General features: G+C 40.4%; 1 protein-coding gene across 1 annotated transcript in view; it reads left to right on the forward strand.

Annotated features, from left to right (window-relative positions):
• The first annotated feature begins 1,892 nt into the window (after nucleotides 1-1,892).
• LOC131793182 (uncharacterized) overlaps nucleotides 1,893-25,007 on the forward strand; it is a 28,037-nt gene continuing 4,922 nt past the window's right edge. Inside the window, exons 1-24 of the mRNA XM_066171306.1 lie at nucleotides 1,893-1,966; nucleotides 2,134-2,287; nucleotides 3,323-3,633; nucleotides 3,895-3,994; nucleotides 4,538-4,693; nucleotides 5,267-5,599; nucleotides 6,026-6,309; nucleotides 6,661-6,814; nucleotides 7,336-7,646; nucleotides 8,326-8,425; nucleotides 8,914-9,591; nucleotides 11,797-12,525; nucleotides 13,043-13,200; nucleotides 13,807-15,509; nucleotides 16,313-16,542; nucleotides 17,292-17,659; nucleotides 18,528-18,704; nucleotides 19,352-19,489; nucleotides 20,209-20,370; nucleotides 21,019-21,279; nucleotides 21,371-22,033; nucleotides 22,572-22,796; nucleotides 23,171-23,354; nucleotides 23,690-24,909. Coding sequence (XP_066027403.1) covers nucleotides 1,958-1,966; nucleotides 2,134-2,287; nucleotides 3,323-3,633; nucleotides 3,895-3,994; nucleotides 4,538-4,693; nucleotides 5,267-5,599; nucleotides 6,026-6,309; nucleotides 6,661-6,814; nucleotides 7,336-7,646; nucleotides 8,326-8,425; nucleotides 8,914-9,591; nucleotides 11,797-12,525; nucleotides 13,043-13,200; nucleotides 13,807-15,509; nucleotides 16,313-16,542; nucleotides 17,292-17,659; nucleotides 18,528-18,704; nucleotides 19,352-19,489; nucleotides 20,209-20,370; nucleotides 21,019-21,279; nucleotides 21,371-22,033; nucleotides 22,572-22,796; nucleotides 23,171-23,354; nucleotides 23,690-24,909 — 8,808 coding nt within the window. The 5' untranslated portion in view covers nucleotides 1,893-1,957. The remainder of the gene's footprint in view (nucleotides 1,967-2,133; nucleotides 2,288-3,322; nucleotides 3,634-3,894; nucleotides 3,995-4,537; nucleotides 4,694-5,266; nucleotides 5,600-6,025; nucleotides 6,310-6,660; nucleotides 6,815-7,335; nucleotides 7,647-8,325; nucleotides 8,426-8,913; nucleotides 9,592-11,796; nucleotides 12,526-13,042; nucleotides 13,201-13,806; nucleotides 15,510-16,312; nucleotides 16,543-17,291; nucleotides 17,660-18,527; nucleotides 18,705-19,351; nucleotides 19,490-20,208; nucleotides 20,371-21,018; nucleotides 21,280-21,370; nucleotides 22,034-22,571; nucleotides 22,797-23,170; nucleotides 23,355-23,689; nucleotides 24,910-25,007) is intronic.

Here is a 25,007-nt window from a genome sequence, read left to right on the forward strand (position 1 = left end):
AAAAGAACCCACTGAAACTTTCATGTCAATTCAATTACCTTCACCTGAGAAATGAAGCGCTGTAAATATTTAAATTTACAAAAATTTGTTTAACTGAGGAACAACCGTTGAATTACATTTTCTTTAATAAACGAGCTGAAAAGTTATGAAATTACCCCCTGAGGGATTCTAGTATTCTTGTTGGTAAAAATTTGTTTTAAAAAGCTGGTTTTTTTTTTCGAATATAGTAGTCTAAAATTTTCAGCAACACTTTGGAGAAACATGGCCTCTTCTCTCAACATAATGTTCTGATTCTTTTTATGGGTTCACTTCAAATTATTTTTATGGTACAAAGGAACTCTTCCGTAAAATTCCGTACGTTTACATAAGATACACTCCAATGTTTAAAAGATTAATATGTCCGCGGGCTATTTTGGTCTATGAAAAGGATGCAACATTAATAAGCCACATTAGATGTTAATCAAAATGTCTTAAAAAGCTTGTAGCTTTGGGGAAATATTTATTTTTTTGACAAAGCATGTCTTCATAAAGGCTAAATTAAAATTCTACTTACCCGTAAAAAAAATATTATCAAGAATAAGTAACAGTTACAAATAGTTTAAGTTTATGTCTTGCTGGTAGCTTTTCAACTGAATTTTCTCTTTCGGGGAAATCCACTTCTTGGACGTTAATCGAATAATTTTTCCAACACTTTTGGCTTGCAAAACTTTCCTTTTTCTATTCTTCTCTACGGTTAGTCTAAATGATTATATAAACTTCGCACAAATTTTGGGTCAACATTTATTCAGTCCAACGCTGCCTCATTTTCCGCGATTTTGGTAGCCTACGTGCAGCTGCATTAGCGGCGAAACCCGCACGATTCGAGCATGCGAGAGGTCTGTGAGGGGTCTGGCACGAAAAAATAAAAAATAAGTCATTAAAAACTTTGTCTGTTTCGAAAAATACAATAAAATGATTTGCATCTTCGAGGAACGGGCTTCGTGCACGCTTTTAGCTTTATATTTTTTCTCTTCGAAGAAATTTTTTGATTTCCCCAATTTAAAGGGGATAACCTGTACATAGAAATCATCTAAAAAAATTTATATATATATATATAAATATATATACATATATACATATATATATGTTTATAGGTCACCGTGCTCGTTCTTCTTTACTTGTTCCAGGTAATTGATTGAAAAACAATACTGTGTTCTCGGAATATGGGCGCGCTTATTTGCCTGATTACGTGATTTTTATGCGAAGTAGAGGATGTGCCGTGTAATACCGAGGAATCTCCTTAATCATCCATGGCCATTTTTGGCTGTACTTGAGAATAACTAGTACCAGATCTCCATTCGAATACCTGTCCGGACCACTCTATGCGTGCCTACACCAATTAGTTACTCACTTTCGCCTCAAAGAACCGTTTCGTTCGTAGAAATGTAGAAGGGGGATACAACATCCCCTTCAGGAATACTCTTAACACTTCCTGCCGCCAGAGCGAGTGTTTTACTTTATAGTCGCTCAACACCATGAAATACGGATCAAACTGACTCAAGAAAAGACATAACCTGCCTAAGATTTGGAGTAGATGTTTAGGCAACTGTCAAACTGTTTAGTTTTATCATTCATTCACATTTCTTTCAAAGGAATCCCAAGTTTTATGTTTCATTCTCCGTTTTCTTTAGATTCTACATGTTGTACCCCGTTCAATGTGGCGTCCCAGAAGTATGGAGGCAGTTGTTTGAACCAGTCCTCCAGTTGGGGAGCCTTAGAGATTTGTCAACATGTCATTGATAGAAACATAAGTGTTGGCTGGAACTCGTCGTTCAAGAATGAAAGCATCGATAGCGTCAACTCTTCTATCACAATTGGTTTTCACTCAATCTTCGTCATCAATAAACTAAGAATAAGGCAAAACGCAACTACCAATCAACAAATCCAGGAAATTTTGTTGGAGTTTAGTGACAGTGCCATGGAAAAGGTACTTCGATTAATCGACTATTTGTGTTTTTCGCTTTATTTAAAAACTCAAAATATCTCAGTTTCCCACGGACATGAGAAATGTTTTTGATAAATCTTCACTTGGATGAAGCTAACTTATTCATCTATACACAGCAGGTTATTTTGTTTTTAAATTGTATTTTGCAGATTACACTGACAGAGAATCGGTCTGATTTTGAAGAGTTTTTCTTCACGTCACGTAAGGCAAGTTGGGCTAAGTTTACAATTACAAAAGTGAATGGTACCAGCGGAGGGGCCTGGATACAAGAAATTGAACTTTACGATGATAAGTGCGATCACAGTAAGTAACAAAAATAAGTTAAAAATTCCAAAATAGAAAGCAAACTAAGATAAGCAAGATCAATACCTGAAATTTAGAAAAAATCAATTTGTTTCAAAGGGTTTAAGGTGAATGAATTCATCCTATAACAAGTTTGCCTCTACCACCTTTGCATGTTCGCCAACGAACGTAAATCAAGTCCCCCCCCCCCCCACCCCCCACCTTGAATGATTTGGGAGGCGAACTGGTGAAGGTGAGGGCGAACTCGTTTACGTCAGAGGGCGAACTCGCAGAGGTGATCAGGGGCAAATGATTGATACACACAGGCGAACCACCCTGCGATGTTTTGAGCCTTTGGCTGCGACAAGCAAACTTTTCTACACAGTGAGATAACAGTCAACCACAAAGTATAAGTTTGGTTGAATGGAAAAACAGCCTAAATGGGAGGGAAACGAAAAAAAAAAGAAGAACATTGGCACGAATTAGAAATGACCAACTTGTAAAGTGTAAGTAACTCCTTAACCCTTTAACTCCCAAGATCTCATTAGTAATTCTCCTTACTGTCTGCCATACAATTCTTATGATGTCAATCTGGAGAATTTTGTATTGGATCAACTAATAGTCCCCTAATTGATATTTCATTTTATTCTCATCACTTCTATCCTTGATATTGTATTGATATTGTAAGGAGAAATTCTCTCTTAGTCACTGACGAAAATGACGTTGCAAATCAATTTTTCTCACACTTTTGTTCACAAGACTGACTTCTATTCTGAACTTGCTGCTTTACAACAAAAAGACATTGACTTAACCCTAAAGAAAGCTGATGTGAGGTGATCCTCGCAAAAACGAAAACAAACTGATCCTGAGGAAATCGAAAACGAGGCGACCTTAACAAGGGCGAAATCGAATTTCAACTTAAAAATCTTTACAAAGTAATATTCTTAAAAGTCTACCATGTGCACGAAGAATTTTGTCCCAAATGAGCACGAAAACTTCTCACCAGGTTGTGAACGACGCCTGTCAATTAGTGCTTTTGTTCAACTTTTCTGTCAGAAACATTCTGTGACACCATACAGCTTTTGAACCACAGTCGATCGATTCACTACCGCTTGCAAAGTAACCAGTTGGCACTACTGATCGAAGCTGAGGCTGATGTTTCGGTGCTTCTCACAAATGACTCACAAGACACTGATTATCAATACAAGATTAAGATTGGTTCAAACGGGAGTATCACTTTGAGTAGCAAGACCAACGAATGTGAACAACGGATCGAATCGAACGTTACTTTGTTGAAAGACAACGAAACACGGCCATTCTGGCTGGATATACAAACGGACCGGTTGGTTTTTGGTTCCGGAGAACAGGTATAATATAAAATACTGCATTTGCCATAGCCTCTTTTTAAAATGTCAGTGTTTGGGATAGAACGGGGCGAGCGAGAGAAAAAGAGACTGGGAAAAGGACACTTCTCTCGCTCGCTCTTCTCTCATCTCCACTGACCAAAAGCATGGCTCGGCTGACATTGATAGTTCCCTATCGGTAGAAAGAAACGAAGCAGAACAAACAAACATAAAAACAAATATCCTTCGTATATCAACAGCCATCTTCTCTTTTGCTTCATATAGATTTACCTATTCTGGAGAGAAGCAAAACTGATCAAGATCAAGTACGCTGTCTTTAACACAACAACTTCCCCAGCCTCGTTTCAGATCTGTCCAATCATGGGTTAGTACTGACATGAAATAACAACTAAAGTAAAGTTGAAAGTTACAGATCTTTGTAATTGCTGCTTTGGAAAAGCAATGCTTCTCGTCAATTCAACGATTCTGCTCTTTGTTACTACTTCCCAATCTGTGGCGTATATAACAGTTACGATTTCGCTTATTAAGTCGATAGCAGTGAAAGTGGATGATCAGTTTTCTGGCTAGAATTGGTCAGGGGTGCCAAAAAATTTTAATTGACTATTCGTTAAATCAATCACGTCTCCGTCTGAATACTTCACAGACACATTTGATGGCGCTCTCTATAGTTAACCGCTATTATTTCACCGAAATGGAGATGAATGTTTATCTTGGCCTATTAAAAAAAAGTAAGATAATGTAGCTTAAAAAAGTTGCAATATTTTCGGGCACAAATCCTGCGCGAGTTGCTTGGAGGTTAATTGCAAAGGATATTGGACTTTGAGTTGCTAATTAGAGTGCGCCTTTAACGCTATCCACTGTTTTAGTATATACTTAACTGTTATTACTCTCAATTTTCTGCCTTCAGGAGTCATTAAACGTCTCAATATCACCGTGAGATCTGAAGCACGTCACACAGTTGGCAGGAATTTGCCAAATGGTTTGGCTTTCATTTGGGTTAACAATGAGAACTATGCTCCACAGAACGAAGGGTACAATGTTGCAGTTTTTGACGCCCTGTCAGGTTGGTGCATAGTGTTGATCAGTTATGAAAAGAAAGCAAAAGATGATTCGTACATTACTAATATTCTCGTCTTGAGAGTTGTCTGTTAAATCTCCAGCGATGTTTATAGCAGTGGCGGATCAACACTGAGGGAAGGGGGAATGGCAACTAGTCTCCTCTCCGCCTTATATTTAGACCAAACCCCAAGCTCGTAAGGGTAGAGTGCCAACCACGCTTTAACGTTAAGAACGTGTTTTCGTCTCGAGCAACTGGCTTTATTTCCAGTGGCATAGTGTCGTTTGACCTCTTTTGGCGGGCTTTCACATTTGACAATCATTTACCTTCCGAAACTGGAGGGTTGCCTTTGATAACACCGTGATTTTAAGGTCAAAACCACGTAACAAACTTTTCATTTGTCTCACACTGAAAATTGTAATTACTTCTTTCGTCAAATCAATTTTCAAGAACAGGCCCCCATTACTTCGCATCCAGACCCCTTGCCATAACGTGCTGTCCTTTGGTTTGCTCTTACTCTTGCTGGTGGTTACCAAAATGGATAATGGATAGGCTTAGTTTCTCTGTTTTATCATGCAGGTCGTTTCCTCACCTCAGCTGCGTTCAACTGCTTTACAAGCCAAGATGAGTGCGACAAGCTGGGTGTGTTCCTGAAGGGCTTACCTTCGGATGCTATAGTTTTGCTGGCAGTACAGGACTCCGCAGTCGGCTCTTACAAACTTCCAACGAGTGACCTAATCGGCATTGGTGCACAAAAAGCTAACCGCGTTGTTGGGCAAACTTCTCACGCTGTTATTGGATACAAAGGACAGAGAAGTGTGACGTGGATAAAGGAAAATTATAAAGAGAGCGGTGGAGAGCCGGCTGTAGTGTCATCAAGCATTCCAATTAGCTTTCTGTACCTACCAGAAGGTAAAAGAAAAACTCTGTTACTTTTAGTGTGGGGCGGGAGCTTTTTCTCTTTTTTTCTATTTTAGTTCGAATCTATTTTATACTCGCTTTTTTTTTACCTTTTTAGGGACCAGTCATGATGTGATCCCCTGTAAGGCTCTGTATTTTAAATATGATCCCTCTTCATTGGAAGTTAACTAGCTGTAAATTTTCAATGCCGCTTTCTTTATACTCTCATGGCGACGACTGATTTCCCCCTCCCATTCCTCCCGAAAACCATGTATGACCTACCCACCTCCCCCCCATTAGAAAATCACCTTACCCCCCCCCCCGGTTGTAAACGAGGGCTGGTACCTTATTTTACGTCTTTTGGCCCGAGCAACACGGATAGTACTGTTATCTTCACTACTTTCTTTTGCAAAAGCTTTTTATCTCTATCCCTCTCAGATTCCACAACCTGTACTCCGTTCAACGTGGCTTCACAAAAGTATGGAGGCAGCTGTTTGAATCAGTCCTCGAGTAACGGAGCTTCGACTGGCTGCGAAAAAGTCCTTGATGAGAGCACAGCTATTGGCTGGAAGTCGTCTACGAATGAGAGCGTCAACTCCTTTTTCGAAATCGGTTTTCACTCCACTTTCATCATCAACAAGCTGCGAATTATGCAAATGACGACTTCGGGACGACGGATCCAAAACATTTTGTTGGAGTTTAGCGACCATTCAGTAGAAAATGTAAGGAACTATTTCTTTGACGAGCTGGGTCGCAATACTTGATGCTAACCGATCTAACTGCGTTACTGGCGATTTAAAGTCATGGTTAAAGAAAATACATAAAATGAATAGACAAGCTTGCTTGTCCAGTCTACATGTACAATATTTTTCATTCATTCGCACTGAAAAGTTTCTGAAACGACAGTACTCACGATGTATCTGTGGTAGGCGTGAACCAAACTTTGCTCAAAAATGTGTGAATCTGTTTTAAATAGAGACCAGCCTTTGTGTTTTGCAACCTACACACATCTATACAAATAGATATGAAATTTTCCTTCGTTTAATTTTTCATTTTTTCATTGTATACTGCAGATCAGCCTTAAAGAAAACTCATTTGATTTTGAGGAGTTTGTCTTCTCATTCCGCAAAGTAGACTGGGTTAGATTCACAATAATAGATGTGTATAATGGCAGCGGGGGAGTTGGAATACAGGAAATTGAATTCTACAATGGAATGTGCAAACAAAGTAAGTTGTTAAAGAAAGTTGCCGTTAATAGCAAGTAAGTACAGTAAACAAAGTAAATTGTTTTTGCAAATCAGACTATTGCCGGCAAGAATGTACAGGTTAGGTTAATGGCGGAATACAGGCGTGAAGAAATAAATAAACAAAATGTAAGAGGAACGAGCGAACTGCACATGTACTGATTGAATGAATGACTATAAAATCCAAATTACTTCATGACTGTCTGTCATTATTTAAATTTTTTCTGACTATCTGTCTGTCTGTCTGACTGAGTGACTCACCTGACTGCCTGAATGAACGGACCAATGAATGAATGCGGAGTGAATAAAAACAACGTCTATGAATAGCTTTAAAAGCATCAATATCCCTTTTTGTAAAGTTCTTGTATGTCTATTAATTGGAGGAAACGGTAACTCTCTTTTCTTTTATTGACATACCATTACTAGTCTAAAGGACCTTCACTTTGCTTACAACCAGGGCAAGCCTTCAGGAAGTCCTGTAATTTCTCTTTGTATTTCTTTTAGAAACAATTTGTGACGCCATCCAGCTCTTAAGCCACAGCCAATCAGTTCCCTACCGTCTACACTCCACTCAGTTCCCGCTGATGATCAACTCAAGAGACGATGTCTCAGTGTCACTCATGAGTACTTCACGCGTCGACAGCCATGGATATAAGATTGAAATTGTTGCCAATGGGGAAGTGATCTTGAAAAGTAACGATGACGAGATTAAACAAGTGATGAAATCCAACGTTACTCTGTTAAAAGAAAACGAAACACGGCTATTTTGGGTGGAGATACAAGCGGAACGATTGGTTTTTGGTTCCGGAGATAAGGTATGATAAGTTCTGATTGGCTGAATCAATTGTAGACGCATTTTGGTTCAACTTCCGATCTATTGAACAACAGACGCATAGATAACGACATTATTAGCAAAAATTTTCTTTTTTATCATATGAAACAAATAAATTCCGTGTTGCCGTAGGTCTGTACAGTAATACGTCTCAGAAGACGCCAAAATCTGGTGAGAACATTAGCTCCATGTGAGCCACTTTTTTGTTCTGACCACATTTTGAAGTTAACTGTGATCTATTACCGAACAGACGCGCGGTTGCATGGAATCTATTTGTTGAATAGACAGTCTGCGTCAGTTTAGTGACCAGAAATATCGGCCAATCCTTTGATGAAGCTTGTTACCATTCTTCCTCCCAAATATCTTACTAATTGAACAGCTCACCTTAGAAAAATTTTAGTGGTCTCTGAAGCCGCAAATTTCTTTCACCCTGCCCATAAATATACCCCCAAGAAAGCAAACACTTCATGTCACATTGTCGAGCTTTGACGATCTTGAATATGGAAGAACTTGCTAAATATGAGATGTACCCCGTGAGACGCTATTTACGATGTAAAGGTTGATTTGAATAACTTTCGCATCAGCGATATTTGTATGTTTCAAACAGCACACTTTTTTTTAGAAATCTCGTATCATTAATTAAAGAAATATTGTCATGATAGATTTACCTGTTCTGGAGGGATGCGAAACCAATCAAGACAAAGTATGCTTTCTTCTCAACAACGAGCTCAACAGCCATGATCCAGGTCTGTGCACGTATAGGTAAGTAATTTTTTTTTATAAAATTCAGAGACAGTTACTTAAATCAGTAGTGTTTATCATTAACACTTACAGTGGCACAGCACGGCTACTTTTACCGTAATTCATAATGAATCCACTAGATTCAACACTGAAAATCAGCGCTTACGACCGAAGGAAGTAAAGGTGACAAGTAATGTAGATTAAATTTCCTCTTCGTTTCCCCTTAAATCAGATTACTAAGTTTTGGGTGAGTGACTTCGGCCGGTGACACTGTCGCACTGTAACACAACAAAGAAACCAAATACTTTTCCGGTGCAGAGGCATTACTTCGATAAATGGTAGCTAATTTCAAAGGGGGGAACGCTGAGATACCTGTAGCGAGTTCAAGAGGCGCGGATTCCTTCACGACCCCTCATCAGCGCTTCTTGTCAGTCTATCGCTCATTTGTCTGTGCTCCTGAAACGCTTAGCAGGTCACATTCCACGATTTTCACTTGACGAATTTTTCAGATTATTGCTACAAAGACGCTTCTCATTATTGGCCATTGGACAAGTCCACATTTTATCAACAAGATTTGAAAGGTGACAAATCTCTGCCGGGAAAGATACACGGTCCGTGGATCCTACATTACTTACCTGCCAACCTAAGCTTCACACCGCTGGCACTTTCCCTCTCTGGCTCGCATTCTTGGATTGATCTTGGTTCCAAAAAAGACAACGAAGAAAGCTGTCTTTTTAGCCCTTTGCATTGCCAGAACGGAATTTCTGTTAGCTTTAAAGCCAATCTTTCAGCAAACGGAATTGGTTACATTTTATCTTCAGGCGGGCAAAGCTCATGTGGTTTTTCAATTTACCATGTCGATGATGTCGTGCATTTTAATCTGCGTGATGGTCAGCGGATCTGGCAGGTCCAGGGATCGTATGAAAAGAACGCATGGCACGCATTTGTGGTGAGCTGGAGTCAAGGAGACGGTCTAACCGCAGTTATTAGCAGAGAGTCAACCAGTGTGTTGCGTGACACAGCTGGAAGGATTTTCATGCCAAAGCAAGCCTCTCACTCTTCTTTGAGAATAGGTCGATCTATGGACATCGACGGCGGGGTCCATGCAGATGTTGTGCTAAGAGATGTAGCCATATGGGAAGAAGCAATTGCTGAGGAGAGGATGTCGACGCTGCTCGGCTGTAACGGTGAGCGTACTAAGACCTTCATTCCACAAAATGCATTTTTCTCTTCGCTATCTCTGTCACGCAATCTCATTTGATAGCGTTAGGGCCCTAGCAGGCTGCAGTACATAAACAAATGATATGAAAATGAAAAAATAGGGCGTATCTCACTTTTTTGGATGAGACTACAAGTGAGTACTATTATCTCGAGTATTTTGGAGATCGGAGAAACGCTTTCGAGATGGCGAGCGGTAACGATGTTATTGACACCTTTTCGGTCGCGCAGACACTAATGCGAAACGGGATTCGAGGTAATGGGAAGGAACCCGAGGTTCGGGATCCCCGCGGGGAGGGATCTTTAAGGATCTTTATGGAAAATGGATAGTTGGTAAAGCACGGCACCGGTATCGCAGAGGTCATGGGTTCAAATCCCGTGCAGGCCTGAATTTTTTGAGGCCTTATTTTCACTACTGCCCATGTGATGTTCACTACTGCAAAGATCGCTATCAAATTCACGTCTTTATTCGCATTATATGACTTTCAAATATTCCCAGTCGTTTATTCACCACTTCACGGGTTTATGTGGTACCAAGATAATGACCAGCTCCCAAGTGACTTTTTTGCTCAGTTGGTAGAGCTCTGCATCGGTTTAGCAGAGGTCATGGATTCAAATCGCGTACAAGCCTGAATTTTTTTCAGGCCTTATTTTCACCACTGCTCAAGTAGTGTTCACTCCTGCGAAGATCACTATTATATTGACATGGATAGTTAATTTTTGCAGTTAAGGAGGCCTTATTGGGGCGATGGCTTTTACGGCTAATGGTGGAAATTTTTGGCTAGTTTACAGCAAACGGTTAATATCTTTCCATTGTGGTCAACTGAAAATTTTTTCACAGTTAACTTTTTTTACAACTTACATTAATAATTGCTCAATTTTTACGCCTAACGATTTTTTTGGCCGTTTCACGGCTTACAGTTAACCCCATTGAAACCCTCAGTTTACTAACTCAGATGCGCCGAGAAAACCCGTTTGCGAACTAGGTAGTTTAAAAACCGAATCAAAAATGCATTGTGGGGGAATAACTGTTTAACATGTAGGGAAGCGTGTTTCTATTAAAGCGCGCCAAACGAAAACTTCAGTTTGATTTTTTAAATTATTTTTTCGTTAATCACAGATCTCGAAAGTTGCAATCCAGGATGGCTCTATTTCGATGGCTCGTGCTACAAGATGACGGTTGAACAGTCGTACTTTTCTGGAGCTCGCGCTTCATGCTTGAACGAAGGAGGAGAGTTAGTAAAGATTTCTTCGGAAGAGGAAAACAACTTTGTTAAAGATATGGCAAACAGTGAAGAGACATGGATCGGACTTCGGGAAGTAGCCGATGGCAACTTCAGATGGACTGACGGTTCAGGACTATCATTTAGCAAGTTGAATTATGAATCGACAGAACCAAATGGCAACACCGAATGTGTGATGTCCTCCTATGGAAACTGGACGATTAAAAGTTGTTCCTTACCATATTATCGCAAATCCATTTGCGAACAAAGTAAGTTAAAAAAATGCAAAACTAAAAATTTTCATGTGTGAAAATAATTTTTGAATCATGAGAGAGCACGATTGCGAGAGCGCCAAGCTAACATACGGGACCTAGAATGACCAGACGCCTTTACAAAGTGATCAATAGAAACAAATAGAATCAATTAAACGTAGACGATTGGGAAATTGTATTCGTTGCATGAGGCGATTTCCACTTATAGAGATCCTGGATTACAACTGTTGTATACCCGCGCTTACTACGATTTAAATTAGGCGCCTAAGGAGTCGGTAAGTTATTCACGCAAAAAATGTATTATAACGAATAGAAAATTATCTTACGGTGGTTTACACTTATCTCACTCAACTCCCTCTGAAGGGTCGATGAAATAGATAGATAGGGAGACACCTTTATATGAAAAAAACCGATGGTGAAACTCAGGGTAGTCCTGTCAGAAGCCTAACGGTAGAGTTTCCTGCCATCGCTAGGAGCACTGAGTTTAAATATACTCTGATTGCCAATTCATAAAAAGAATCTATAAAAACATTTACAATATAAGTGATCTAGTGATAGATGCAAGTTTTTGACACAATTGAAGATGTCTTTTATGTCAGAATTGTCACGGTAAGAATGCTACAGGGTGTTTTGTTTCAGCGCTGATTTGGTAACAGTTTATCTTAATTCCTTATCACAGTTCCTTGGAATTACTTGGGTTGCTATGAAGACAGTACGATTTTACCAAGGTTCGTTTTCAATCCAGGTGATTACCGAGTTAGCAGAATGACTCCTGGTCTTTGCATGCACTTGTGCGGCAATTTCAACTTCGATTATGCAGGATTGAGGGATGACAACATATGTCTGTGTTCCAATTCTACGGCAAACGTGACAGAACGTCCTCGAGATCTGTGCCTATCTGCGTGCCTTGGTGCTGGAAATCTTAAGTGTGGTGGAGGATCTTACCTATCCGTTTACAAGTCAGTCCGAGTGCAACCTCTAACCTTAAACCTGTCAGCTGATTCTTCCGCTGTGGCTCTCACCGCGTTCAACTTAAAAATAAAAATATTACCTTCTCTCTCAGAGGACCAAATTGTTGAGTCTTACGTACTATTTGTGAGGGACGGTGTGGACTTTTTGAATTATAATGAGACGAAGTCTGAAGCTACGCTTATATTCAGTGACCCGGGAAACTACACCATTAAGGGGAGAGCGATTGTAAAACATACAAAAACTGGCCATCGGTCAGCGGTGGAGTCTTTCATGATAGCACCAGCGGTGTCTAATGTAACGGATATCGCGTTCATCTGTCCTACGGCGTATCCTGTGAATTTTACGTTCAGCTGCTCTCTGCAATTTAGTCAAGGAACAAACGTGAACGCTACTATAGAGTTTGAAGGAGGATATTACAGTTCTGGTTTTGTTCCGGGTAAGTTTTGCTACACTGATAATCTAGTGAATTTGTCAGACTGTTTGGAGACTACATTCATATGTACACTACATTCCACTTAATCAGTCAGTCAGTCAGTATGTCAGACAGTCAGTCAGTCAGTCAGTTGGTCGGTCAGTTAGTCAGTCCGTCAAATGAATAGAGGGGGTTCGTTAATGAGGAAACTGTGGTGCTGGGTCAGTGGGGACCGAGTGAAACATGACAATTTAGTTTTATCAGTTCAACTGAGTTGATAATGCACACTGACCACCAAAAAAGTAACGTTTAGATTGTTAGCCATTCGTCAGAGCCGTCAGTCAGTCGGACAGTCAATCAGGCAGACAGGCAGGCACTCACTCTATTGAGCAGGAGGTAAACAGCAAAGAATCAGATATTCAGTCAGTAGGATAGAAAAACAGACTGTCATTCGGGCAGTCGGTCGTGCATGCTGGCAAGTAGACCGGCAGTGGACAGTGATTTTTTTTTTTTAGCGCAAGCAATATTTTTTTATGTATAGATGCCATGGTCATGACTGCGGGCATACCAGTTTCTGACCCAGGGGGCCAGGTTACTTCTGACGGACTGTACCTATTACCTACAACGGACGTCACAAACAAAGGAAAAGCTGTGGCTTTTGAAATGGATGTCGATCGAGGTGGCTTCCTAGAAATCAAGGTACCTATGAGTAGAAGTTTTTTCGCCTGAATATTCTAATTCTGTGTTTGAAGAAAAAGAAATCCCTGCAAAAATGTCTTCCGAAATCATTTATTTTAAATTTTTGTTTTAATACGTTTTTAAATTTATTTTCTTCATTCAAAAGTATCACAAAGTTGCCACTGTATAATAGAAAGAATTAAGTATTCATGATGCCACAAAACTGGCACACCTTCACCTCTTCACCTCCCCACCCCTCCCCCCTTCAGCTGTACCAATTCTTGACTAAAACCAGTTCTCTGAGTTTTTGTTCTTTCTGAGTTTTATTCTGGGTCGTAGAGCTGTGTATCTCTGGGTATCTGTGTTCTCATGTTTAATTTCGCCTGGATTTAACACTACGTGTCAGTGACACGAAGTACAAAATTTTAAACCTTTGTGACTTGGCTTTACAGAACATATCATATTTGGATTGTAAAATTGCATTAAATTGTTGCCAACACGTAAAGCCAATTTTTACAGTCCAGAACCTAGAATTGCTTGAATACTCAAAAGTGTTGTTTCTGTGAGCGTTTTCCATGGATTCGCGGAATAAAGACAACAGCTCTATTTTTAACTTGTGTGCCCTAGGTTTATCGCCCGAAGTGTTTAGATTCCAAGCAGCGTTACTGTCGAGTACAAAGGATGTGTGATTCCTCTGTTGGTTGCTGGGATGGTAATAAAACATTTAGCTTTGCAGGAACACAGTGCGTCAAGGAAGATGGGGCATTCAGCGAAAACAAAACGACGTCCCAAGCAAACTTTGATTACGAAAATATCTCAAATTGTACGATTCAGACAACCAGCGGCCATAAGGTTATTTTAGTCGAAAGTTGCACTCAGCAACTTGAGGTTGAAGAAGGCGATATCATTGCTGTGCAATTTCCTTCTTCTAAGCCAGGTGCGGCAATTAAAACAAGTTTGTCAAGTATTTCTCTTTTTTATAACACGTCGCTCTCAGGTGGTACCGAAATTCTTCGCAGTAATCGCCATCCGGTAACAGCTTCAAGTCCAACAGAACTTCGTCATGCGCCCGCAATAGCCATTTTATACACCGCATTGTCTGGGAGAAGCGTTGATCATCTATATCAGACACCCGGAAATAAATCAGTTTCTCTTACACTAAAGAATTCATACGGCAAGTTCAACTTTACAGCACAGATTTTTGTCCAAGAACCGATAAAAGGACTCGAGTTAAGCTCGCCTGACACTTTCGCATTGTTAGAACCCGTTAATATCACCGCTGATAAAACTAGTGGCACTGATTTAACATACTATTGGGAATTCAGCGACGGTGAAAAGAGCATGACGTTTTCTCCGTTTGTGACCCACAATTTTACGAGTATCGGAGAAGTGGATATCTTTGTCTTTGCGACAAACGATGTAAGCTTAGCTGCTTTTCGGTGTTCGGTTGATGTTCAGGAAAGAATTGAAGGCTTAAAATTTAGGAACAATTCCCTTTTGCCCGTTGAAAATGGAACACTAGTTAGCATTGACTGGCTTCTTCGTAAAGGATCACACGTCAACTTTAACTTCAGCATCACATCCAAGGAGTCTGGATACAAGTTTAACAAGTATTTTTATAACGCCAAGACCGTTAATACAATATTGTTCTCCGTTTATAAAACAAAATTCAGTATCCCTGACTTATACCTCATCACAATCATAGCTGCAAATAGGGTAAACAATTTGACTCTCAGAGGAAACTTGAGCGTAGAGCAAAATCTTACCAGTATTGAAATGAAATTTCCTCCTTTGGTAAAAACAAAACATGAATTTAAATTCGTCATGTCGCCCCACCAAGGATACAGGACAGCCACTTATACTCTGAATTTTACTGGAGGGATGGATTCCATGGATTCTAAGAAAATTAACACCTATCAAAAAAATTTATCACATGTGTACGAAAAGGCGGGAAACTACTCAGTCGTCTTAAGTGCTGTGAACGATATCAGTTCACTCGTTCAAGGCTACTCAAACATGATCGTTCAAGACGAGATAGAAAGTTTTTCTTTCAATGACCCAGCCGGTGATGTTATCATACAGAATAAGTCTGAAAGGGTAAACATAAACTGGTCGTTAATTCAAGGAACGGATGTAGAAATTGTTATTGACTACGGTGACGGTTACGACGAATCTTGGGTCATCCCAAATCCCATATTTTACACAAACACAACAACCTATGATTACAAGGAACCTGGAAAATATACCATCAGTTTCAAAGCCAAGAATCTTGTGAGTGAAAAGTCATTAAACAAGACAGTTTACGTTGATCCATATGAACTTGACATCAGGTGAGTACTTTAACTGTAGAGCAAGCAATGACGAATACAACCCCTGCTTAGTTCTTCAAATCAGGGTCAGAATCGAAATTTTCTAGGTAATCCCGCACATCATCATTCGGACGATTTAAACTGCCTTTACTTCCTCTTCGTCGAATAACTACTCGGATGTGAAATGAAAAAGTCTTCTTGTTGCTTTGATGTAAGGAGATTTAGACAGGATTATTCACCTATGCTCGTAGTTTGATACTAAAAGCGTGTAGAGAGTTACCTATTCTGTTTTCGGGGGTGGGGGTGTGTTTGGGAGTAATTTTTATTTGGGTGTCTTCGTAATCCCGCAATTTCATTTCTTTGACTTGCTTCACGCTTAACTTGGTATTGTTCAGCTGAAGTCGCTCACCTTTCTCAACGTCTTGGTCACGCGCGTGTTTCCCCGCTTTTGAAATTTACATCTATTATCCAACGATTTCATGGGCTCTTTGTGATAATTAACTCTGTTATGATTGACCGTCATGATTAGTTTGTTTTTGGTTCTAAAAGCGACAACAACACAGAATCGAAAATACAAACTAAAGTTTAACGCCACTCTGGTACTCATTTCGAGATGGTTTACATGTAGTCAGAGGGTAAGTGTCAGTATCTGAGCAACTGCACACCTACCCCTCCCTTAACCCGACAAAATTCGTCTAATAACAGTGTTAGTGTTATAGTCGAGATAGGGTAGGGATAGGTGCGCGACTGCTCAGATCAATGACCTTGAACCGAGTGAAAATAAATTTATTGAGCACAAATTTATTATTTTTCCTTCGTTTCAGCTGTGTGCAATGTGGGAAGGAAGGAAACCCATATGTTGTCAACCCTTCCAGCAAAATAACGTTTAAAGGACATGGAGAAACCAAAGGAGGCAAATCGATCAAATTCAACTGGAAAGTAAAAAATTGTTCTGCAGACGGGAACGACTGCTCAGTGGCGATGGACTTGAAGGGTTATAACAGCACCCCATTGAATTGGAAATATTTTGTTATTAGACCCGACAAACTTCAAGGTAACCTACATAACTTGACATAAGAGGGCGTTACTGGGCATAACAACGAAACAGAATGAAAATAACTTAAGTTATTGTACCATTACAAAACGTACATTCTGGTGACATGATGTCGCAGCATGAGGCAACTCTACAAGCGCAATGTTATGTGAGGTTTCATGACTCATCTTAACCATTTAGCTCCAGAAGTAATTTACATATTAATTCTCCCACTAATATCCATACACCATTTAGCAAACAGGTAATGAGAATACTCGAACTTATCAGGTAGAAGTTGTTATCTTGATTCAAAACCAAACTCTTGTAACTTATTCACAAACAAATATGTAGCAACTAGAGGGGAGAATTAGTATTTAGATCTTGGAAGTCAAAGGGTTAAAAGTGATGCGCTATGTTACTAAAAATAGATTTGTCACCAGAGAGTGTCGCACAGACTCAGACAAATTTCAAACCAGGAACATTATCGCCATCACAGGTTAAAACCGTTAAAGATCGATGCAAAGCGCCCTCCATTCATATGCATTTTCCTTATCACAGACTTGTATGTCTGAGTCACGAGGGGAGGTCTGAAAACTCCTGACGTCTTAAGTGCGCTGCGCTATTTAAAGTAACGTCACGTAACCTGTTGGAGTATAACTTGACGTCACCCGACGTAAAAGAACGTCACACAGCGTTTCGTATGAAATTATAAAAATGTGCTTCTTCTTAAAGAAGTTTAGAGGGGACAACTTCCATATTTTGTTTTGTAGGTGGTGTAATATATAAGATCATCTTATTTGGAGAAGTTGACGGTGGAAAAAACCGATCAAAAGAAGTAACAGTCAGGGCGAACACACCTCCTTCAAAAGGGAATTGTACAGTCACGCCGACGGAGGGTCAAGCTCTGGAAACGCTTTTCAACTTGACCTGTAATGGATTCAGTGACACCGATAAACCAATATACTATGAATTTCTGTACTCCAAGAGTCCGAGAGACTTAAACCAAAGTTTAGGTAGTGGACCAGACCCTTGGCAGAATAATGTTATCCTTTCTAGTGGGGACAACATCACAATATACGCCAAAGTTTCGGACTCAGTAGGGGCTACCACAATCGTAACGTTCACATCAGCTGTTAAGGTAAGTGAACGCGTCGATATTTGATGCAAGCAATCCAGGTCATCCAAGGAAACAGTCATCACCTATCACCCGAGGGGTCGTAGGATTTACCTGATTTCCCTCCCCCCCCTCAATGGCAGTTAATTTTCTAAAGTACCCCCTTTTATACTCTGTTGGCGATGACTGGTCTCCCCTCCGTCCTCTCTAAAAACCATCTGATCCTCCCAAAATCCCCCCACACCCCCACCCTAGGCGATAGAGTGACTGGTCCCTAACTTTAAGCTAGCTCTGAATATATTGCTCTCTTGCTAAAAGGTCGGTAACTTAATCTTTAGGGATGCAACATTATTTGCGCATCTTGAACATTTTTGTCTTACTTTTGTGGGTTTATTATTTGCAATCTGCGGCAAGCTTCTCCATTCCTTGGTATATCATTATCTTTTTACTTTACTGTAATAGTATTTTCCGTCATCTTCAGGGTAATGGTTCATATGCCAAGGAAAATAAGTCTCCAAAAATCGTAAGGTAGCTCCCTTAAATTCTTTGGCATTGGCGTGAATTAAAAAAGATGATCTGAGTTCCCCGTGAGAACTCTTTCTAACCCTCTGGGTTGAGTTAGGCTCTCGGTTTTCAATGGCAATAATGCTAGCCAAAAACTGCAAGGGTCTTGGCAATAAACAGACAAATATTAGCAACCTTTTTCTCCAAAAACTGCCATTAACGACTCGCGCGTTTTTTTGCTTGTCTTCATTGAGCAAGTACCTAGAAGAAGGCCACTACCTTAGGAACCAAGGAAGTTTTTCTCTTTGGCGTAGGAATAATGTAATGAAGTAAGCGTCTTTAAACTAGGCCATTAGTATATGATTATTGGTGTTTATTGATGTTGTAGGTGAAAACACTGCCCGTAAGCTACGCAGACATGACAAAAAAAGCTGAGGGACTTCTGAATTCTACTAAAGGAGACATGAGGCGCACCACGTCTATTGCTCTCACCACTGCTGAGGTTTTGAACGAAAGGAGTACATCAACCCCAATTGATGAAAGCGAGGAGGAAAAAAAAGTGGAGGTAAACTTACGATAGGTTAAAACTTTTACACTGAAAAGGTTGACATTGGTGTAAATGCAGCCTCGTGTGAAGTTGAAGGTTTCATATAACACGTACCCTAAATAACAAAGAGTTCCAAGGAAAATATGACGTTTGAATGATGTATGATCGTTAGTCTCACTATACAGTCCTTACAATGTTGTTACACGGTGAGCAAAACGACTACACCCAATTACAAGCGTATTGGTCACGTTTTCCAGCTGCAATATTTTTTCACAATGTTGATAAAAAGCCTGTCAAGTGATATAAAATGTTTAACGGCGCAGTTTCAGAACAGTTAAACAGTCGATAGCGTAATACAATATTTATCTGTGACTTGTTGGTTTGCAGAGCAGCCGCTCGGTGAGAACTGGATTATCTCACGCATTAGAAAGAAGACACGCGTACTGTGAGTCGTGTGCGTGTGGGTACTCACCTGGATTTACCCACGCGTGTACCCATGCATTTGTTCTGTCGGCGGCATAGTGAAAAACTCGTCTTGTGTGTCATGCGCGCGCGTGACCATTCCATCGTGTGCGCGTGAATTTTCGATCGCGTTTACACTTGCCTGTGGCTGCTAGGCAGGCTAGTTCGATGTTTATTAACTGCTCGTTTGTTTTACTCGACAGCTGAGAGAAAAACTTGTGGAATATGTGGAATCTAGCGTTAGAGCGACACTGAATACCAGCGTGTCGGATGTTAGACAAATTGCTGGCACTCTTACTGTGGTAACAAGCAAACCCGAACAAAACACAAATATTATGTTGGTAGGTGCTCGTGTTTGTGCTCTGTTTCTTTCACCTTTTTCATTAGCAATTCTCTTCATTGTCTGCCAAATGATTTTCGTTGTGTTAGTTTGGAGAATTTGGTATCGGATCAATTAGTAATTCCATAATTGATATTTTTCTTTATTCTCATCACCTGTCTGCATGAAATTGTATAGATGTAGTGAGGAGAAATTCTGTCTTGGTCACCTACGGGAGTTAAAGGATTAAGATTTAACTCAAGTCTCAGTTTTATTTTACTCCAGAACATAGGCTTTCTGAAAAAGGAACGATTAAAAATTGTACGTGCATCAAGAATTTAGTACAATGCTTCTTTTAAATGGAGGGAGAAATGAAAAGAAAAAGAGACGATAAACTTTGGAGCTGGGGCAAGAATCATTGCAAAACGTATCAGTGGCAAAACGCCAGGTCACGAAATTGAACCTGGGTCACAGCGCTGCGTGGAAAGTGCGAAATTTTTTCAGGACATTACTCTTCCCTATCATACAACGATTATGAGCTGAACAATAGTAGCACGGTTGTCCAATCACAGTAAGGCTATTCTCTCAAAACGGATTGTGTTAAGCAATGATTGTGTAGCGGGAAATGCAGCTGGTATAGAAGCCTGAGTTTAACTAACACTAACTTACACTAAACTGTCGTGTTGACGTTTTTGTTTTGTATATGGTAAAGCCCTATCTCTGTTGTGTCGTCTTAAACAGGAGAAACTCTCCGACCTCTATGATAACGCAAGTAAAACAATCTTCGAAATTGCTATCCACAAAAGGGAACCTAGCGAGAAATTAAAAGAGGCATCGGCAGCAGTGCTGAACGGAGCCGTTAATCTCATCAGAACGGTGAACTTCACTCGCGGAGGTGAAAAGGTAAGATATGCATTTGGTTCAGTTGAAAATCGTTGTGATGATGCGTGATGCAATGCAAGTACATTTTGCGGAAGAGAATAACAATTAATAATTTATTACTTATATAGCGCAAAATACATGTGGATATGATCTAATGCGCTAAGAGAGAAAAGACGACTGAACGGATTAAATTAGAAGTCGCCGCCACTCTTCGCTGGGATTTTTGTCGCGGAAACGATTTTTGGTGTGAAATTGATAATTTCTGTGAAATTCTTTTTCCTCAACGAAATTTGTGCAATAATCGCCGTGATAAGGTGTCTAGGTACGAGGGCACGTTAGCTTTTTGCGATTTATGTCTACGAGGCAAGCCGATTGGATGGAGCGTTGGTTGGAGTCATCGTAAGTTGTTTCGGTAATCGACGACTTTGTACTGTAACAGTACTTTCCTCGAGAATAAAGTGTCTATCTTACCCAAGCACAAGGCAGCAGCGTGACCCAGTCCCCAGCTAGGGGTTGTATCCGCACCTTTCGATCTGGAGTCCCGCGCGCTGAGCATCAGACTTCCAAAGTCTCACAGACTTTTTATGTAGAAGTTAATTTAAGCGTCACTTTGAAAAGGTTTTGTTTCGTTTCATAAGCTGTCGTCTAAGATAGCACTATGTTTTTTAGTTGCCGTTTGAAGACTCAAACACAACAGAAAAAAATACAACAGAGAGAGTCATCGGAACGCTTGATAGACTGTCGCAAGCTCTTGTAATTTCAATGGTCGATGGAGAGGAACCAACGACTATCGACAATGAAGTTCTCTCAATGGGACTTTCACTTGAAGGTGCTGAGTTTATCGGCAAGAAGCCCTACAAAGTTGGTGACAGTGAAGTGAAGATTCCAGAAGGCTCAATTGAGCTAGGAGATGAAATCCTCAATCAAGTGGTATGTTGAGTTTGATATGGTAACTAAACCCTCCAAAGGTTTAAATAGTTAGAGAACAAATTCGTATATTCCTTCGATTTGTTTTTCTTAGAGCATACTTTCTGCGATAAAACTGTTCCCCGAGGGAAACGACTCTGGCCGCCTAAATGACAGCAAGTTCGTACGCTTTTCATTGTTCGAGGTAAATACTGCCGACAACAGTCGCAAAGCTGAGCATGAAGTGAAAAATCTGACGACTGGGAACGAAATCAGTGTCATAATCCCGCTAACTCGTACGCAATTGAACAGAAGTTTATATTGGGCTGAGAGGAAGCTGGTTCTGTCTCAATACAGTGCGTATTCGTTTGAAATTAAAGACAATATTTCTACCGTCACGTTTGAAGTTACAACGGAGGCTCCTGTCGATGTCGAGATATTTGTCACCATAGGCCGTGAACCTAACACATCCCAGCATTTGTTCAACTTCAGCGCTAACTTCTTGGCTGAGAATTACCTTTTACAAAACAAGGTGGCAAATTTGTCGAATTCAACTCTTCAGTCATATTCCCACAGATTACTTTTGGCTGATGATGTCGTAAATTTCACAGTTGCTGGAAGATACTTCGCCAAGATCATCTTCAAGAAGCCCAGCAATCTCACATGGCTCTCTGACGAAATATTCACTGAAAAAATGCATTATAACATCTCTGTTTATCGATCTTGGTGTATGTTCTTCGACGAGGGAAATAATTCCTTGTCAACAGAGGGAGTCAAGGTAAACAAACTTGGACATTTTTACTGAAGGGGGAAGACCAGTCAACCAGTCGTTATGCATCACCTTTTGGGGGGGGGGGGGACGTTGACGGATCCACATGGTTTTCAACGGGGATTAGTCGTTGGCAACAGAGTTTAAAGGGAAAGATAACAGTGACATAAGTCCACGATTAGGGATGCAGCCTCAGTTTGAGATATTCCAGACAGAGTCGTCATACATTGTTACAAATCCAATTTCAGGGAAGGAAGAGATATTCAGGGTTAAAAAGTAGTCTCACACTTAAGAGTGTTCGCTTTTTACTCAGTCTTTTTACCTTAATTTTGAACGATGTTCTGATCAGTTCTGTGTTGTGAAATACGAGTTACAAGGAAAAATGATTGAAATCTGGGCAACCCGAGACGCCATCGGGAACTCTGTGTACTTATCCATAAAGAGGGTCGTGAGACCATGACCGTGGCTTTATCAAGCTTGGGAAATTGCATTTTGGTTCCTCAATACAACTCATGCGGTGTTTCATGTTTTCTCTTTTTTGTGATAGGTGGGGCCGAAAACAAACCTCACTCACGTCGAATGCCTTGCCACGCACTTGACTACATTTGGAAGCGATTTCTTTGTGCCACCGAACAGATTGGACTTTAACGAGTTTAGTCTGCATGAACTGTTTCAGAGCCCTCACGCACTGATTGCAGTGTGTACAATTCTTGGTCTTTACTTTCTGTGTCTAACCGCTGTCATACGTGCCGATAAGAACGACGCATTAAAGGTAATCATTGTGTCCTAAGTTATGACAGAGCAATGTAACCATGAGCAAGAATAAGACTTTCTGCCTTGTTTTCTTGATTTCTTGAATCGTTGTTGATTTGGACTTGCTACCATGATAACTTTATTTTTTTACAAGAACATAGGATCTTTATATGATTTCATCGCTTAATTTTTGTTTCTCTCTGTCTTCTTATCGAGGGTTGTGTTAGTTACGAAAAAATCAGACTAAGGAAATTTCTCTACCTTACACTCTCTTCTAACATGCAGAAAAACAGTTTGAGTGACTTAAGTCCTTAATTTTCAATACTAAGTTTAAATGTCAGTCGGATTTAATTTCCTTACCTATCAAAATATCTTATAATGTTATTTTTGCAGGCAGGAGTAACTCCACTCCTTGATAACGATTCTCGGGATACGTATTGTTACCAGATTCAAGTTCATACTGGTTTTATTCGCGGGGCTGGCACGAGTGCTGAAGTATCTATAGTTCTCACTGGCGCTTTGGGCGACAGCGAACCTCGACTTCTGAAAGATCCGAAAAGAAAAACTTTCAAGACAGGTTTGTTATCTCGCTTTTTTTGCCTTTTACAAATTATGGGAAACCCCTTCCCAGTTGGATTATGAATGAAGCCAGAAAAAAGAAGTTAAAATCAATAAGGAATGCGCGCGCATGATTTTTTACCATCACCACTAGCTATGCTTATACTAAGGGCATATACATATAAGGGTATGGTTTAGAGTGTGTCACAGAAGGGTAAGCTGGTTATACTGGCATATCATGTTACTTTGTCAAGTTACAGCAAAAAGGTATATTTTAAAAGAAGGGTTTTAAAAAGATAAAAATGGTTCATATACGTCAGTAGCGAGTCAAGGTTGAATTCTTCTCCTCGCTAGGAGCTGTCGATGCCTTTCTTTTAATCGTTCCCCAGTCGCTTGGAAACTTGAAACAGATTCGCGTGTGGCACAACAACGGTGGGACCTTTCCATCGTGGAATCTTCTGCGCATCATGATCCAAGACATACAAACTGATCAGAGGTGGTGGTTTGTTTGTGACAACTGGCTGGCGGTCGAGGAAGGTGACGGCAAAATTGAAAGGACTCTCATCCCTGCGTCTAAGAAGGAGCTGACTAAATTCAACGTCCTTTTCGCGTCTGAAGTAAGGAAGAATCTCACCGATGGCCATATTTGGTTCTCGGTCGTGGCTCGACCACCACTAAGCACTTTTACTCGAGTTCAACGCCTGACTTGTTGTTTGTCCATCTTACTGTGCACAATGCTCGCAAATGCCATGTTTTACGAAGTAGGCAAAAACGAGACGACAAAAAATGCCATCAAGATTATGGGCTTTAGTTTCTCGATCCAGTCAGTTTCGATAGGAATCATTAGCAGTTTGGTAGTGTTCCCAGTGAATCTCGTCATTGCCACAATATTTCGGAAAGCTAGGCCGAAGGAAAGTCGATACGAAGTAAAAACCGGCGCTGACGATACAGATGACGTTGATGTCGAGAAGGATGGAGAAAAGAAGAACGCTCCTGCAAGCAAAGGACTCCCGCATTGGTTTGTGTACGTAGCATACGGCCTTGCATTTCTATCCGTGACTACTTCGGGGACGTTTGTGATAATGTATGGAATGCAGTTTGGAGCTGAAAAATCTGTAGAGTGGCTCTCCTCGATGGCTGTTAGCTTCTTGCAAGATGTCTTGTTAACACAGCCAATCAAAGTCTTCATACTAGCGACACTTTTTGCTCTCCTAATCAAAGACCCGAAGAAGGCCGAAGATGATTCATACGCGGATATCAATGCTCTTGCAAAGGACGAGGAGTGGTTGCACACGGACATCACAGACCTTGCTCCTGAAATACAGAAGACAATGAAGAAGATAATTAGCGACAAGCCGCCAGAAGAGGCAAAGCTGGAGATTGCTCGTCAGCTCCGCTTGAAAGAGAAGCAGATGAGCTCCACTATCCAAGAAATTTCCTGGTATATCATCTTCTTGTTGGTTCTTCTCACCATAAGCTACACCAACAGGGACTTAGATACATCTCGGGTGACCCAATACATGAGGAATACCTTTGAAAGAGCAAGTTACAGTGGAAACCTAACTTACGACAAGGTAAGCCCGTGAACTGAGTTACATTCAATGTGACGGTAACCCTCACACGTATTATCTCTTCACTTCAAGGCATACGAGTACGCTCGTGTAACAGAGTC

Source organism: Pocillopora verrucosa, chromosome 8 (genome assembly GCF_036669915.1).
Source record: "Pocillopora verrucosa isolate sample1 chromosome 8, ASM3666991v2, whole genome shotgun sequence".
In the NCBI taxonomy this organism is placed as follows: domain Eukaryota; kingdom Metazoa; phylum Cnidaria; class Anthozoa; order Scleractinia; family Pocilloporidae; genus Pocillopora; species Pocillopora verrucosa.